The sequence below is a fragment of the Leptonychotes weddellii genome, chromosome 5 (genome assembly GCF_054177405.1).
Source record: "Leptonychotes weddellii isolate Sample4059 chromosome 5, ASM5417740v2, whole genome shotgun sequence".
NCBI classification, from domain to species: Eukaryota; Metazoa; Chordata; class Mammalia; order Carnivora; family Phocidae; genus Leptonychotes; species Leptonychotes weddellii.
In genome coordinates, this window is record NC_138373.1 from 63,710,879 (window position 1) to 63,727,119 (window position 16,241).

General features: G+C 41.7%; 1 protein-coding gene across 19 annotated transcripts in view; it reads right to left on the bottom strand.

Annotated features, from left to right (window-relative positions):
• Window positions 1–16,241, bottom strand: part of PARD3 (par-3 family cell polarity regulator) — a 624,325-nt gene that overhangs the window by 508,796 nt on the left and 99,288 nt on the right. For all 19 annotated transcript variants that reach the window (XM_081820853.1, XM_081820856.1, XM_081820859.1 and 16 more), the window contains exon 2: window positions 3,129–3,230. In XM_081820853.1, the coding sequence (XP_081676979.1) occupies window positions 3,129–3,230 (102 nt within the window). The remainder of the gene's footprint in view (window positions 1–3,128; window positions 3,231–16,241) is intronic.

Below are 16,241 nucleotides of genomic sequence, written 5' to 3' on the forward strand. Positions count from 1 at the left end.
CACTTTTTAGAGCAATTTTATTGTTTAAGAGAACTGTAATGCCCTTTTTAACTTAAAAGCAAAACAGGTGTCGGGTGCCTGGGTGGCTCAGTTGGTTAAGCGACTGCCTTCGGCTCAGGTCATGATCCTGGAGTCCCGGGATCGAGTCCCGCATCGGGCTCCCTGCTCAGCAGGGGGTCTGCTTCTCCCTCTGCCCTCTTCCCTCTCGTGGTCTCTGTCTCTCATTCTCTCTCTCTCAAATAAATAAATAAAATCTTTAAAAAAAAAAAAAAAAGCAAAACAGGTGTCAAAATCCTTAGTCAAGAGTAGCTGCCAAAAATAGTTGAAAATACTCCAGGATGATTAAATCAGAGTCAAATTTCAAAGCCATGGAAAGGAGCCATACAACTGACTACATACAACCATTCATTCTGAATAATGCATCTGACAATACCATGAATGTGAGTGTTGAGATTCTGAATTCTTAATTATATTTTTTATAGTTACAACTCAAAATGGGTCCTTTAAGAAGCTCATTCAAAAATTTAAATTAATCACATATATATTTAAATATTTCTGAACATAAATAGACACAAAAAATAAATAATAAATAAATACCTCTGAACAAATAAAACAATGATTTAAAAGTTCTTTCAGTCTGTGGTACATGGTATTCTCTAGCATTTTTCTATTTGGAAACTGAATTTAATCTGCATGATATAAAACTCCCTAAAAACTTATTTCCTTTATTAATATTTAAAACATTCTTCTTCAGGGTCGCCTCAGTGGCACAGTTGGTTAAGCGTCTGACTCTTAATTTCAGCTCAGGTCGTGATCTCTGGCTCATGAGATCAAGCCCCAAGTGGGGCTCCACGTTCAGCAGGGAGTCTGCTTGAGATTCTCTCCCTCTCTCTCTCTGACCCTCCCTACCTCGTTCTCTTTTTTCTCTCTCTCAAATAAATCTTAAAAAAATAAAAAACAAAATAAAAAAGTTTATTAAGTATCCTCTGATTTTAACAGCAACTATTTTAGAAGATCATAATTTGTCTCTTCCTCCATTTTTGTGTGTAACCCAATAGTTAACTGTGTTGAAAGAAGAGTATTATTTTCAGTTGCTGAGTAACAAATTACCCCAAAGACCTAAACAACAGCATCAACCACCTTAACCTAATTGATCTGTACAGAACACACAATCCAACAACTGCAGAATACACATTATTTTCAAGTACAAATGGAACATCCACCAAAAATGTCATATACTGAGCCTAAAATAATCATCCAAAGATTTTTTTAAATCCTACTGCTGAACACCCACATCTCAGTATTCTACCTATTCAAAATGTGAACACTGTTGAGAGGCTATGTGCTAGTTGAGGCGCTAAGAGGGAGGGTGAGAAACTGTAATCTGTACTCCATGAACCCATAAAGCATGTCTGCAGGTGCTGAGTGCACAGGAGTCCTCTGAGCTCAATGTTCTCGAGCACTGAGACAGTGAACAGCCCCCCATCCTACTCATATAGCAACCCGAAGTCCACAGCAGGTTATTCTAAGAAACACGCCAGAGCGAGGCAGACTGCAGAGGCAATCTTAAAACATTCTGATCCACTCTATTGAAAGGCACAACATGTCAATAGGATGATACCAACCTGAGGCAAAATCTGTCTGTACACAATCAAAAAGGAAACACAGGTGGAGAAATCCGGGCATGCTCATCACTGCTGCTCAGAATGCAAGAATGCCAAAGACAAAAGTACACAGGTGACCAACCACCTCAGCTTTCTCCACAGTAATCTAAGTATCCAAAACAAGTACAATAACGAGTACATCAATCCGTAAAATGGAACACCATATGCAGCTACGGTGGCATGGCCACCATTAATGGGCATGGAAATGTATTTATAATCAACTCAAAGAGAAAAAGCAGGCGACTATTCCATCATTTCTATTTAAAAGAAAGTCTGTGTCAATATCTGAGCAAAAAGAAGAGTCAGGATGCAAAGCCCACTCAAATAACACCAGTCATGAGCTTTGGGCTGCAATGTCATCACAGGTGATTATTTCCTTCTTTATGTGTTTCTTTCTCTTCACAAGGAACTATATTATTTTTATATTAGAAAAAGCAACAAAAAAGAAAGAAAGAAAACAAGGAAGAGGAAGGGAGAACAGGAAAATACTGAAAGATTAATATAACATGAGTTCATCTCTGCAATATTATAGCTGGCAAGAGCACCGGTTTGAATTCTTCATAAACCTCGAGAGCTGCTTTAAGCTTTGAAGTTGAACCACACGATAAATTGACTATAATTTAAGTTTCTAGATAAGTGGATGGCAGGAAAAGGATTTGAGAGTCACCTTACACCTGGCTTGCCGAAAAGCCCAAAAAGGAGAAGTGACACCTAGAGAAATAGCAGCAAATCATAAATGGGCAGAAAAGTTCTGCATTTTTGATATAATGCAGGAGCCCACAGAAGCTACATGGGACAAACCCGACAATGGCAGGTGCTAGCGAATCAAATATCCCTGAATTTACACACTATTTCGTACCTGAGATTTTTCATTTTCCTTAAGATTTCAAGAAAACATAGAATATATCTGCCCATTCTGAACGAGGCACTATGCTGTCAGGGAAAGTAGGAGCAGAGAAGACAAGACAGCTGCATTCAGCCAGCTCCCAGCTAAGTACAGGAATGGAGGGAGGATGAAGCAAAGGGTCAATAAGGGCAGGGGCGGGGGGGAGGAGGCCGTGAGAGAGAAAGAGAGAGAACTCAGAGACCTTGCATTATCACACACAGAAACGGACCTCAGTTGTCAAGAAAGACGGTTGGTTTGGTTAAGACAAAGGAAGAAATGGCAGGGGTTAAAGAGATTTCCATTCAAAAAGTTGGAATTTTAAAATTCTAAAACATAGTAAACTTAAAACCCAGGTGTCAAGAAAAGCATTATACCCTAGAGTTCAGGACAGTGAGGACTCACAATACTTGTTATAAAAACAAACATACCAAAGGGAGTGGCCCAAATGTTCTTTAAAGTAAGTGTCTAATCAGAAAGGGAAGTACTCCCACCTAACCACACACACCGCCCCCCACCCCGCCCCCGGCCCCAGTCTTCACTAAATGCATCCTGAACGGCTTCCCTGGATTTGAACTCACTCTGTCTTTATCATCTGCTACATCACAGAGGGTATCGTCAAGGTCCAGTATTCCTCCATCTCCATGTTCAAGTCGGTGCACCTGTATCCAGTAGTTTGGATCCTGTAGAGAAGAACAGAAACATCGAATACAGCAAGTCAGCATCACCAAAAGGAAATGCAACAGCTTAAACTGTGGTAATCTCCTGCCCATAAAAAGGAATCGACAACATCGACAATATTGCAATTGACTGAAAATTCAGGTAGTTCCCTATCTCTGCTGTTGAGTCAATTTTCCTTTTCTTTTATGAGGGGTTCATACTCTTTCCTTTGGCTTAGCTGCTGATACCCTGTTATGACAGAACTACAGAAGCCAGCACAAGTCACTGCCTAAGAAATACTGGTTTGTTAAAGTATGCTGGCTTTCCCATTGCCCAATATGAAATACGTATTAGTCCTCTCAATCCAATCCATACAGGTACTCTAATAAGCAAGCAACATATACTGCATGTCTGAAAAACTCACGACACAGCCTATCTGGGAAAAAAAGGAGTTTGTACACCCCAGTGGCTCAACGTAAGCCCAACAAACAGGTCTAAATATACTGACACAAGAGAAGGTTGACAAGGCCATTAGTGAGCAAAAGCAAGCTCAGAATAATGTGTGTGGTCTCTTTCTGTAAAGACAAAGTTACATACAATTGTATATGTACATATAAAAATGTCCCCCAAAATGCACACTAAAATGTGCCATGGTTATATCTGGGGAGAGGGCTTGGGGGAGAAGGAAGACAAAGGACTCCATTTTAAATTTTGTATACTTCTTCATAATGGGGTATGTGCACACTTACATATGTATACACACACATATACAAACACACATGTATTCATATATACATATCCACACATGCTATAATATAAAACCATGCTTTAAAATTATTTGAAGAGAACATAGTTGTTTTAAATTTCTATAATCATTCTCATTTGCACACTCAAATGAAAATATACTAAACTATATCTTTTACCGTTAGCTACTGTATTACCCACAACACAGAATTACTAATAAAAAGTTCAGAGGCGCCTGGGTGGCTCATTCGTTGGGCGTCTGCCTTCGGCTCGGGTCATGATCCCAGGGTCCTGGGATTGAGCCCCGCCATCGGGCTCCCTGCTCAGCGGGAAGCCTGCTTCTCCCTCTCCCGCTCCCCCTGCTGTGTTCCCTCTCTCTGTGTCTCTCTCTCTGTCAAATAAATAAATAAAATCTTTAAAAAAAAAAAAAAAGTTCAATTCACGTTAACACTCCACTTTTCCCATCTGAACAGCAATGTTCGGTAGGGCTCTTTCCCATCCATTTACTAACCAGGCCCCACCCTGCTTAGCTTCCAAGATCAGATGAGATATGGCATGTTCAGGGTAGTATGGCCATAGACAGGTATGACTCTTTTTTAAAGTAAAGACTGGTGGAGAAGAGGAAAGATGAGTGATTTTAGACTAAAGATTCCTGAACCCCACCCTACATCTACTGACTCACACCTTGAGGCCAAGGAATCCATATCCATAAGACGCCTTCTAAGAGAATCTCTAACACCTGAGAATCACTAAAACAGAACACTTACTAAAAATGCTGAATTACCAATCTTGTCACTTTTTCACCAGCACAGAAAGCAGCTCAGACCCTAATTCTCAAAATTATTTAACATTACCACAAAAACTATTAGTGCAAATAGCGTATAGTTATTCTGCACCCTCATTTATCTGGACTTCTTTCAAAGGAGAGTCAGCACTCAAACTGATTGTTCATCCAGAACACAGAGACTAAGGTTATAAAAACACATAACACACATCTCTCTCTCTCTCTCTCTCTCTCTCTCTCTCTCACACACACACACACACACACACACACACTGTGGCATCCATCTTCATTCTTGAGCCTTACTCTGCATGATTCCCAGATTACAATGCTGTCCAATGTTGCTATGGGTCCAACAGTGCTTCAGAATTTGGCATTTCTACATTTTTGAGCCACCAAAGAACAAAGTCCCCAAACAAACCATACTCCTACTCTTCCTTACCAAATGGTATTAATCCTCCAAGGGAAATCAGGTATAATTAATATTCTGGGGGTGAATAAAGAAAGCTGCACCCTAACCATCATTCCCTAGCCAGTTAGAACAGTGCCATCCTGCCCTCTGCTTTCCCCCAGAAGAAAGCTGTTGGATGACCTACTCAACTAAAATATCAACTTTCATTTCTAAAACACTTTTAATACACAGTGAAGCAGAGTGACCTCTAAAATGCGGCTTATAAAAACCTCTTCTTGCTTCCCAATCCTCCCCACACTCTCCATATGAGATCGTAACCTACAGCCTTTCTATAACAGTTGGAGCTACTCCTTTGAAATAAATTCCCTCCTAACAATTTTCTCAACCTCTTGTTCAGAACCTGCCATGTTCCAGCCTTCCCCCACCAGTTATTTCCCCTTTCACAGCCACTATTAAGTCCTGCATAAGTGCCCCCACTCCCCATCTTGGAGGCCCAGTGCCTCCACTACCCAGAGTCCCACCTTATCGTCCAGGCTAACCCTTCTCACCCATCATGACATACCTCGGTCATCATCTTATCCAAGACCTTTTCCTAACCAGAGAGCCCCCAAGACAGTTTAGAAGTCTATCTCCAGCCTCACTGTTAATGTTTTTAAAAACCATAATAGTATGGAAAATAGTACTCAGATGTAAATGCTGAACCTTTAAAAGCTGTTGATGTCGTATTTTACACATGCTAAAATAATTGTACAGAACCTTCTGTTGACCCTACTTTACCGTTTAGTCACTCTACCAACTCTCTAATTCTCTTTACAGCGAAATTTTTTACAGATTTGTTGTTTCAGATTCTTCTTCTCTCATAATCCTGTTCCAATGAAGTTTCCTCTCCACCACACTCCCAAAAATGTCCATCAAGGTTACCAAGAGTCTCCATGTTGCTTAATGCAATGGTCCATTCTCAAGACTCATCGTCCTTGGTCTATCAGCAGAATGTTATACCATTAATCACCCCCCCCTTCCAAATACTCTATAAAGCTAGCTTATAATCTTCCAAACATCTGATCAAGGCTTGTCTAATTCTGAGATTCGGTTCTTGTCTCCTCCCTCCAGAAGGGTCATGAATCTATGGTCAGCTATACCAAGTAGCCATGACAACACCATGTCAGAACATTTATCAGGACAGCACTTATTAAATGCCACTCCATAATACGTGCTGAATAGAAACTATCTGGAGAGAAAAAACTGAGAAGGAAATCAGCACTAATCCCAACAGAGCACACTACACACACACAAAAAATACCAGATCTAAACAGGGCACATAAAAATGACCTCTTCCCACAAGAGTATAAAATCCAGGAAGGATATTTTTGCCACTGAAATACAACTCCTTGGAACAGTCGTCTCTCTCAGGAGATTTTAACTGGCAGCTTTCATCAACACAATTCTCTCTCAATAAACAGAGGATTTGCTATATTTTCAGTGAAATAGTGAAGAACCCATGAGGAAAACTTTCCTTAAAAAGTTAGAGCATATTTGTTGATTCCACTTTGGTAGTTTACACTAAAAAGTTTGAAATATTAATAGCAGAAATCATTATTGTCCCAGCTATAGAAACTTAGAAATGTAATTGAACAAAAAGTTGTGATAAGACACTTTTAAAAATACCAATAAACACTAATTCTACCATAAGTATACCTGTCATTAGGTTAAAAAACAAACATGACATAACACTCAATTTAAAAAAACAAGAATCTGTCTCACTTAGGATTAGTACATTTAAAATAACCAAAGATCTAAACACTAAACAATAATTTTTTGTTACGACAACCAAAAATCCCTTACACATGAGCAAGAAACAAGGAATGAAGTTCATCCATCAAGTAGATGAAGACAGAGCTACCAAGAAGCAAATGTCCTGGCCAGATAAGGGTCCCCAAAGATGGGGCCACCCGCCGTGAAGAAATCTAGGGACCAAATCACATGAAGAATCATTGCTTCTCACCCAGACTAAGAACAGGGGCTGGGACCTGGCCTAAGGCTGGAGGGAAAGAGGCGGAGGGAACATTTCTAAGACAAGCTGAGAAGGAAAGCACAGATGTGTAATTTGATAAAATTCAAGTTGCAATGAATGGTGTTGCCCACTCTCTTCCAGGACACAGTAAGAGCAAACAGTACGGGAAAAATCCTAATGAAAGACTGGCTCCATAAAGAAATCCCTCCAGCTCTACAGAGAGCATCATCACATTACACAACAAAGCCATGAGCTTCTGTGAGCTGTGACCTGTGGAATACACACCCTCTGCCTACTTCACACCCATGCAAGTTTCAAAAACAGCATCTGCAATTAGAAACAGTGGTACTCTACTCTTGCACTGACCATGCATACAGCAGTGGTCTATATCCTGTCAAATGAGAATATATATGTAAATATAAGACTGTAAAAAGGTAACTGAAAATTCATGTTAATTTGAAAATTACTATTTGCAAAACACGGGATAAGAGCAAAGCAACAACCACTGTCCTCTGTGAGAAATTAAAATTTATCAGATAAGACATCAACAAAAAGTCAAAAGGAGGTAGACCATGCGTCATAAGAAAAACAGACATAGGGCGCCTGGGTGGCTCAGTCGGTTAGGCGACTGCCTTCGGCTCAGGTCATGATCCTGGAGTCCCGGGATCGAGCCCCGCATCGGGCTCCCTGCTCCGTGGGGAAGCCTGCTTCTCCCTCTCCCACTCCCCGTTTGTGTTCCCTCTCTCACTGTGTCTTTCTCTGTCAAATAAATAAATAAAATCTTTAAAAAAAAAAAAGAAAAACAGACATAAAAATGCTTCGAGTTCAGAGGAAGGAAAGATTACTTTTGCTTGGAGAGATTCAGGAAAGGTTTATAATGAGCAGGCTGGAGGAAGGAAGAACAGAGAGATCATTCTGAGCTGAAGGACAGGTATGAACAGGCAGGGAGGAGTGGCAGAGTTTATTCCTTAAACGGGAAGCACAAAATTGGCTACACGACAAAAATGGAAGGTAAAAACATCTTATCAAAGAGACCCACATGTCTTCTGCCTCCCTCCTGAAATCCCATTGAAACCGCAGTAGTTACATATTTTTCAAGGTGTATCCCACAAAAACAAAGAAAACAGAGAGAAACAAGGGTAACACAACTGCAGGAGGCTGGGAAGCCAGGCTAATGATAACACATGGAGCAGACCCAAGAAAGTGAACCCCGAGCTGACTGCGTGGGAAACCAGACAGCAACGTGACCTCCTCAGTAGAGCCCTAAGCTGCTCTGGAATTGGGGAAACCAAGTACCTCAGAAGACAGGAATGAACATGGGAGGAAAAACAGCAGGATCTTTAAGCAGCAAAGCCCAGTTTCCCTCCTGACCCCACACAGCACTGTGATGGCCCCAGCAGCATCTTGGAGGCTTATCCTCCAGAGAGGGTAAGACGCTGAGCAAATGCAGAGGTATTTGAAAATGGCGGGGGAGGGGGAGAGATGAGTGAACATTTACACGCTGAAAGCTGAGAAATCCAGCTCTCTGCTTCCATGTGTTCCCAGAATGCTGGAAGCTGGGCTCAGGCCACCTAGACAAGAGGCTGGAAGATCTCTCCCTGGGCATCTGACCACCTGAAGAGCAAAGGCCAGAGGAATCTAGACAGCCAGGGGCACCTCCTGTGCAGCTCGTTTCCGAGCCCTTGCCTGCACGCTGTGGTCTGTGTTAGAGTTAGCACCCCCTTACTCAGCCAGGAAGTGAGGAACAGACCCTGAGGAAAACCCCAAGGATGGAGAAGAGGCCAGAACAAATAGAAAACACACACTGAGAAAAACAGGCGGTATAAAAAGAAGATGGTTGTAAAAAATCCATCAGTGATACCCAGGAGAGTTCAAACGAGAGTACATCCAGGTAGCAAAGGAAGATGAAAGGAAAGGGAAAGAGGAGAGCCAAACAAAATGCTCTTGGAAGTTAAAAACAGTTCAAGTGAAAAATCATTAGGAGAGTGGTGAGGAAGTGAAGAAATCTCCCGAGAAAGTAAAGAAAAAAAAAAAAAAAAAAAGATAAAAGTGGGCAATAAAATAGAAGACAAATCAAGTAAGTCACACGCTGAATCATAGAAGCTCTAGAAAAAGAGAACTGGGAAAACAGAAAACAACAAAAAAAAAATTTCAAGTTAAGCTCCCCAGCATAAGAAGAGTTTCCATGTTAAAAAGGCTCGTAGAGAACCCCACACAAATTATGAAAACAGGCATACACCAAGGCACATCAGAAAAACAGAACAGAGAAGACAAGCAGAAGATAAAACAAACAAAAATATTCCAGAAAGTAAAATGCAAGTACTATAATGAATGGATAAGGAATCAAATGAGTTTGGCCTTCTCAAGAGCCACACTGGAATCCAGATGACAATGGAACACTGTCTTCCAAAGTCCTAAAAGAAATAGTCCCCAACCAAGAATACTATACCTCACCCAACAACCATCAGTAAAGTGCAAAGGTAGAAAAAAATTTTTTAGAAATGCTGTTTCTCCAAAAATTACTCTCTCTGCACCTTTCTCAGGAAAGTTCTGTAAGATGCGTTCCAAGGAAATAAACCATGAGTGAGGATGGCATGGCATACGAAAATAGGGGACATAACACAGAAAAGAACTCCCAGGATAATGTGAGGTTGATCCAGGATATCAGCAGGGCACCAGGTATGGAAGGTGACCGGTCAACAAGAGAGCAGGCCAGAAGCTCCAAAGGAGATGTCTTCAAGATGAAGCTGAAAGAGTATCCACTGTAACTAAACATGCCAAGATGTTACTTTTTTAACAACTGGTGGAGCTGGAGTAGAATTGGCTGTAAACTCACAGAAGACCAAACAAAGGCAAAAGTATTGTTTATTCCAGGGAAAACAAAGTTATAAGGAAAATGTCATCAATACACAGTTCAGCTCTGAGCAGCTTTTAATAATGAAAATAATGGGAACATCGAATACTTAATCAAATTTATAATTACTTTTGAGGGAAGGAAATCTAAAAAGTGTGTGCATGTGTTCGTGTGTCTGTGTGAGAGAGAGAGAAAGAGACAGAGAGGGGGAGAGAAACCTCTCTCTCCAGACAGAAACAGAGACCCAATGAGTGGCTGCAAGAGAATGGGGGCAAAGCATACATGGGGCAGTGAAATTGGGTTAAATCTTCCATGTTAAGTCAAAACATGACAACAGCAACAGAAAGCAATATAAGCAGTTTACACAGAAATATGGAGGTAATACCGAAAGAATCAAGTGCGAGAATTGGAAAAGGCCACCTCTCAGGGAGCAGGTACTGCTGTTTTCCTAAAAATCCTAGCAGTACTCTCTGACTGTGCACATCCATAATGTTGGGAAACAAAAAGACTGGAGAGAAACGGTTCGAAAAATTCCTGAAAATACCAGTCACAGCACACAGCTTGAAGTGTAGCCTCCATCAATCCTATTAGCCAGAGGATAATTAGGTAGCCAAGACAAAGGACGTCAGTTAATGATAAAACAAAAAAATTTCATTTTTGAAGTCAATAGAAGAGCCCAATAGATAGAAATTAGGCCGCATTCTCGATTCCCTTGGTAAGTACCTAATTTACTTAAGTCCAAAACAAAACATTTTTTAAAAATACATTTTGTAGTTCTCTTTTTTAAAAAATGAATCATTGGTATTTCAAGATGTGATATACGCAGTTCTGAATTTACCTCATCAGCTCCATTTCAAAAATGCCGATCTTTTAGTATAAATTCAAACCAAAGGACCCATTTTCAATTTTGTTGTAACACTGTTGACATTAAACAGATTCTTCTGTTGCCTTCTTAATAAGGACTAAAAACACAGATGGTCAGAAAGCACAGCTGATGTTCAACAATAAAACAGCGACCTCTATCACAATAAAGGAGTATCTAATATTTAAGGGCAAGTGCACTCCTCTGCTTCCCACTTCTCCATCCCAAACCACACCCAACACACATACCACCACCTCCCCTCCACACACAACACAGAGCAAACCACAAACCCGATGCCTTCCTTGAAGGTGACTGGCTTCATTTACTATGTCAATCAAAAAACAAAACAGCAGCATGAAACCAAAGGTGAATCCCAACCACATGGAAATAACTTTCCGGCATTTTGTTTTATTAGAACTAGTACATAATCTCTTATGGAGTCACACTGTAGCCCAGCAATGTGGGCAACCCGCCCATTACTGACCTCTACCTCTGACCCAACTTCCACAACAACATAGAGATCACTTTAGTCACGGCTGCCCCCCCCGCCCCGCCCAGCCCCTGCACAGAAATAGAGGAAGAGGGGAGGGATCGGGGGCTGGCTTGGTATGGCGCCAGGGTAAGAATGAGCACTGCGGTCACCACCAGTTATATTTGCATTATGCTTTACAATCTTAAAAACGCACTCATGTGCATCATCCAATGTGGTAAGAGGGTTTATGATCCTTGCTTTTGATGAGGAAACTGAGACGCGGAGAGCCTAAGCTGCTGAAAAGAGGTCACAATGAATACATGCTGTTAGCCATGTCTCCAAGCGAGGTCTGCTAATTCACGTCCCAGCCTTTCTCCAACCCACATGGATTCTTTTCAAACAAGAGTATCAGAGTGGCTGTCTTCTGGTTATGGCCCCTCTTCCTAATCTCTTTATATTTTGCATAATGGAGAGGTACATACCATATTTTTTCTAATAAAAAGTTTTGACTGTTAAAAAAAAGTTTGAAAACCACTCACATGTTCTAATCTCATCTATGATTTAAAGCTATGATTCTCAAAGTAATCCATTCCAGCATTATCATCTGGGAACTAGTCAGAAATGCTAATGCTTGAGCTCCACCTGGCCCTACTGAATCAAAAATCTCTCAGGGCTGGGGCAGGGACCAGCAACCTGTGTTTTAACAGGCCCTCCAGGTGATCCAAATGCACACCAGAGTCTGAGAACTAAGAATTTGTGATTTAGAATTGGGGCGGCGTGGGGGCTGATATAGTTTGAATTTCCTCTACGTATTATTACACATCATGTTTAGCTCATAAATTCATGGGCTTAATGCTTTCACTCACACTTTTTTTTAAAAAAAGATTTTATTTATTTGTCAGAGAGACAGAGAGAGAGCACGAGCAGGGGAAGAAGAGGCAGGCAGAGGGAGAAGCAGGCTCCCCACTGAGCAGGGAGCCCGATGTGGGACTCGATCCCAGGACCCTGAGACCATGACCTGAGCCAAAGGCAGATGCTTAACTGACTGAGCCACCCAGGCATCCCTCACCCACACTTCTTAAATCAAACAGATGTTAGTTACTACATCTTAAAAATGGTTACCGTGCGCGCGCACGCGCACGCACACACACACACACACATATATATATAGTTCCTGGGATAACCATATAGATGTATTTCTTCCTTTCATCTCTTGTCCTGAATAATGTAATTACTTTCCAACTCAACTTACTGCTTCTGGACTCCAACCTTTTCATTCCTGTCCTGCATCGTTGCTACATAACTATCTTTACAAAATACCTATTTCATCATGTCCCTGTCTTGTGACAGGAGTCATCCGCAGTGACTCACGACATTCCAAAAGGTTAAAATCCAACATCCCTGTCCAAGCACCCTCTCCTCCCAAGCCTACGTTTCCAGGCTTCCCTTGGCTCCCATCACGGTCCGTCAGTCCTCCCAGACAGTCCTCAACACCACATCTGGGTCTTCGATTGTTCTACTCACTCATAAACCCCAAGCACTAGGAATAGTGCCTGAGACAGAGTAGATACTCAATAAACATCGGTTTTGTGAATTAGGTAATCCTTAAGTGTTTGTTCATTCTATTCTACACACCTGGAATACTTTCATCCCCACAGCTCCAACTATGCGAACTGTGTATATCCTCTCAAATCTGGATCAAAAACCACCTCCTCTGTGAAATGTACTCCAACCTCCAAGTAATTATCTAGACCACATATTTGTGCTGTTTATCTCTAGTTAAGTTCCTTGACAGCAGGAACCATCAACTTTTTTTTTTTGCACAGAACAAAGAACAATGCACCATGTTGTATAAGTAATGTGTAAAATAAAGATAATAACCTTATTAGATAAGAGAAAAAATTAAACAAGAGTTTCTCAGAGACTACAGTCAACACACACAGACTTGTACTCTCCTAACTGCCAAAAGAAACGCCACGGGCCTGCTGTGCCATGTCAGGATCGGGAGCCCCTGTTCACACTCTAGCTTCAGACTCCCAGAGCTGGCTTTAGAAAGGCCGTGTGGTTGTTCTAGCTAAATCCCAGGCAACATCTTAGATGTGGAGAAAGAAGACAGCCGGGTGCTTTTCCCTTGCAGTAAAAAGGAACCCAAATTCCAGTATAAATACCTTCATCCTCACCCACACAGGTGAGTCCCCAGCATCCCTGGCCTGAAATGCCAGGAAGAAGTGAGTTGAAGCCTGGATAAACCTGCCTAGAACCCAGGGAAAGGAGGGTAAGACCAAAGCTCACCTTTGCTCAACTTGGCCAAGCACATTCTCCCTGCTCTAGTCCTGGTGAACATAAGAACACCCAAGGGCACGGGGTTGGGCAGTATTGTTACCTGACAAGCTGGTAGTTGGTGAACAGAAGGCCTTTCTAAAGGAAGGGAAAATGTGCAATAGATCCAAGCCTAAGTCCCTAAAAGACAATACATATCTATAAGATATTGGCTCCAGAACTGAAAACCTCTGTTTACAAGCTTTGCAACCATCAGCACTATGGAAGTAAGCACCTGGCTCTGGGCCATCCTCCATATCTACTCCATTCCTTCACCCTTACTACACAAAGGGCTGGTGGGGGGCCACCAGGTACTGAGCACTTCCTGTAGATGAGAGGACTGAAGAACAGGAAACTTGTTTGAGTTATCACACGTGTAATTAAAGTTGAAGGGGAAAGGGAGCTCAGATATTACTCCGACTTTTAAATTCCTGCTTTGCCCTTTTTGGCACAATTGTCTCTTGAGGAGGATCAAACAGCCTCAGGGGTACAAATTTGGAAGGGAAAAATTGACCAAGATAAAATTCTCTTTTCTTCTTTTTTTTTTAAAGACTTATTTATTTGAAAGAGAGGGAGCACATGCAGGGAGGGGTAGAGTGGGAGGGAAAATCTCAAGCAGACTCCACACTGAGCGCAGAGCCCCATGCAGGACTCGATCCCACAACCCATGAGATCACAACCTGAGCCAAAACCAAGAGTGGGACATTTAACTGACTGAGCCACCCAGGTGTCCCTAAAGTCCTCCTTTCTTTTCTTCTTAGAATAGAAAAAATGAATAATGAAAACTATATCACCCACCAGTTAATATACTTGACTAACTTCAACATGAGGACGTAGTGCTTCACACCATGTTACCTATCAAAAATATACCGATTTTAAGAAGTACTTCATTCCAGTCATACACCAGGCAGTGCTGGAATAAAAACTGCAAAAATAAAAAAAACCATAAACATTAAAACAGGGCCTAGGATACCTCAAGGTAGAAACCCACTGTGTGACAACCACAGTGGCCCTCAACATATGTGCAGTTATGACAATACTATACAGTGTGAGAGCTTTTAAACCTAATGAAAATGCTAATTTTCTTTAATGTTTACAAAAGAAATAACCAACCTAAAAAATCCTTAAGGTCACTCACCCAGCCTAACAAAAGAAAAACCTACCCTCGTGTATTTACTCTTCAACCAGCAAACAAGAGAGGCTGACTCAGACCAGAAAGAATTTCTTTGACCTGGAAAGAAAGCCTCACTGCAATATGATAACTCTAAATAGCTCAGAATTCTAAAACTAACCAACAAAAACTTGACCTCAAAGCAGCTTTCCACTAGCCCCTCATATTACTTAATCCAAAAGCCACCTCCCCATTTTTCTTAAAGAAATTATCTCCAATCACTTTAAGGTACATGACTAATTCCTTACACCTGGCAGCACTAAACATGCGTGAATCAGAAGAAATCGTCCTAAACAAATACGGGAGAGGAGACTCCAAGGAAACTGAATTTTGACGGAGGACTTGCACCTACCTCCAATCTTCTCCTCAGAAGGCGAGGCAAACAGTGACCCAGCTGTGCCCTGTGGCCCCGACACTCCAGGCCAGCACACCCCACACTGTGTGGGGTCCGGGGCAGAGTTACACAGCACCACATCACAACACGACTATGGCCCCAAGGCAATGGACACCAGACCGCAGCGCTTAGAATGTGGCTCAGACCACAGCCACTTGGGAGGGTGGAGGGGCCTGTTCCTGATGTCTCCTCAGGACTGCTGTCAGAGGTGGGGCTTCCTTCTCCTCCCAGAATACCTCTATCATCAGTCAAGGGAGGGATCCATGATGGTATCTTCAAAAGATTTGCCCAAGACCAGATAGTGCTCCTGACTCTTATTACCATGGACATCTCTGCAGACAAGGAACATATGTCAGCTTTTAGGAAAGATTTTCAGCGGGGAAGGGAGCAATACAGACAGACAAAGGGTATTCACACTCTCTCTCTCACACACACACACACACACACACACACTCAAATCCCAAGATACAAGCTAGTCAGCCCATGGGATCTCCTGGTCACTCACACTCGTTAGAGCTTGTTTGTACCATCCTGGAAAGCCATACCTATTCTCCTCGCTTACGAAAACCTTACTCAAATTTCAAATCCTGGCTAATATCTCTTTGCAATGTCAGTCTTCAATCCCACTTTATCTTTTGCCCTATCGCCCCACAGTATGCACAACAATGTCTTACAGATGTGCATGTTTTATAATTTATCACTGTACTGAATCTGCAGACATTATCCATTCATTCAAATATTTATGGAGCACCTATTATATGGCAGGCACTGAACTAGGTACAGGGGTTACAGCAGTAAATGCTCCCTACCTCCTAGACTCTCTAGTCTAGCATACAAAACAACAGGGACCCTCTCTTTTTTTTCCCCCCCCAATTTTTTTTATTCTTATGTTAATCCCCATACATTACATCATTAGTTCTAGATGAAGTGTTCCATGATTCATTGTTTGTGCATAACACCCAGTGCTCCATGCAGAATGTGCCCTCCTCAATACCCACCACCAGGCTAACCCAT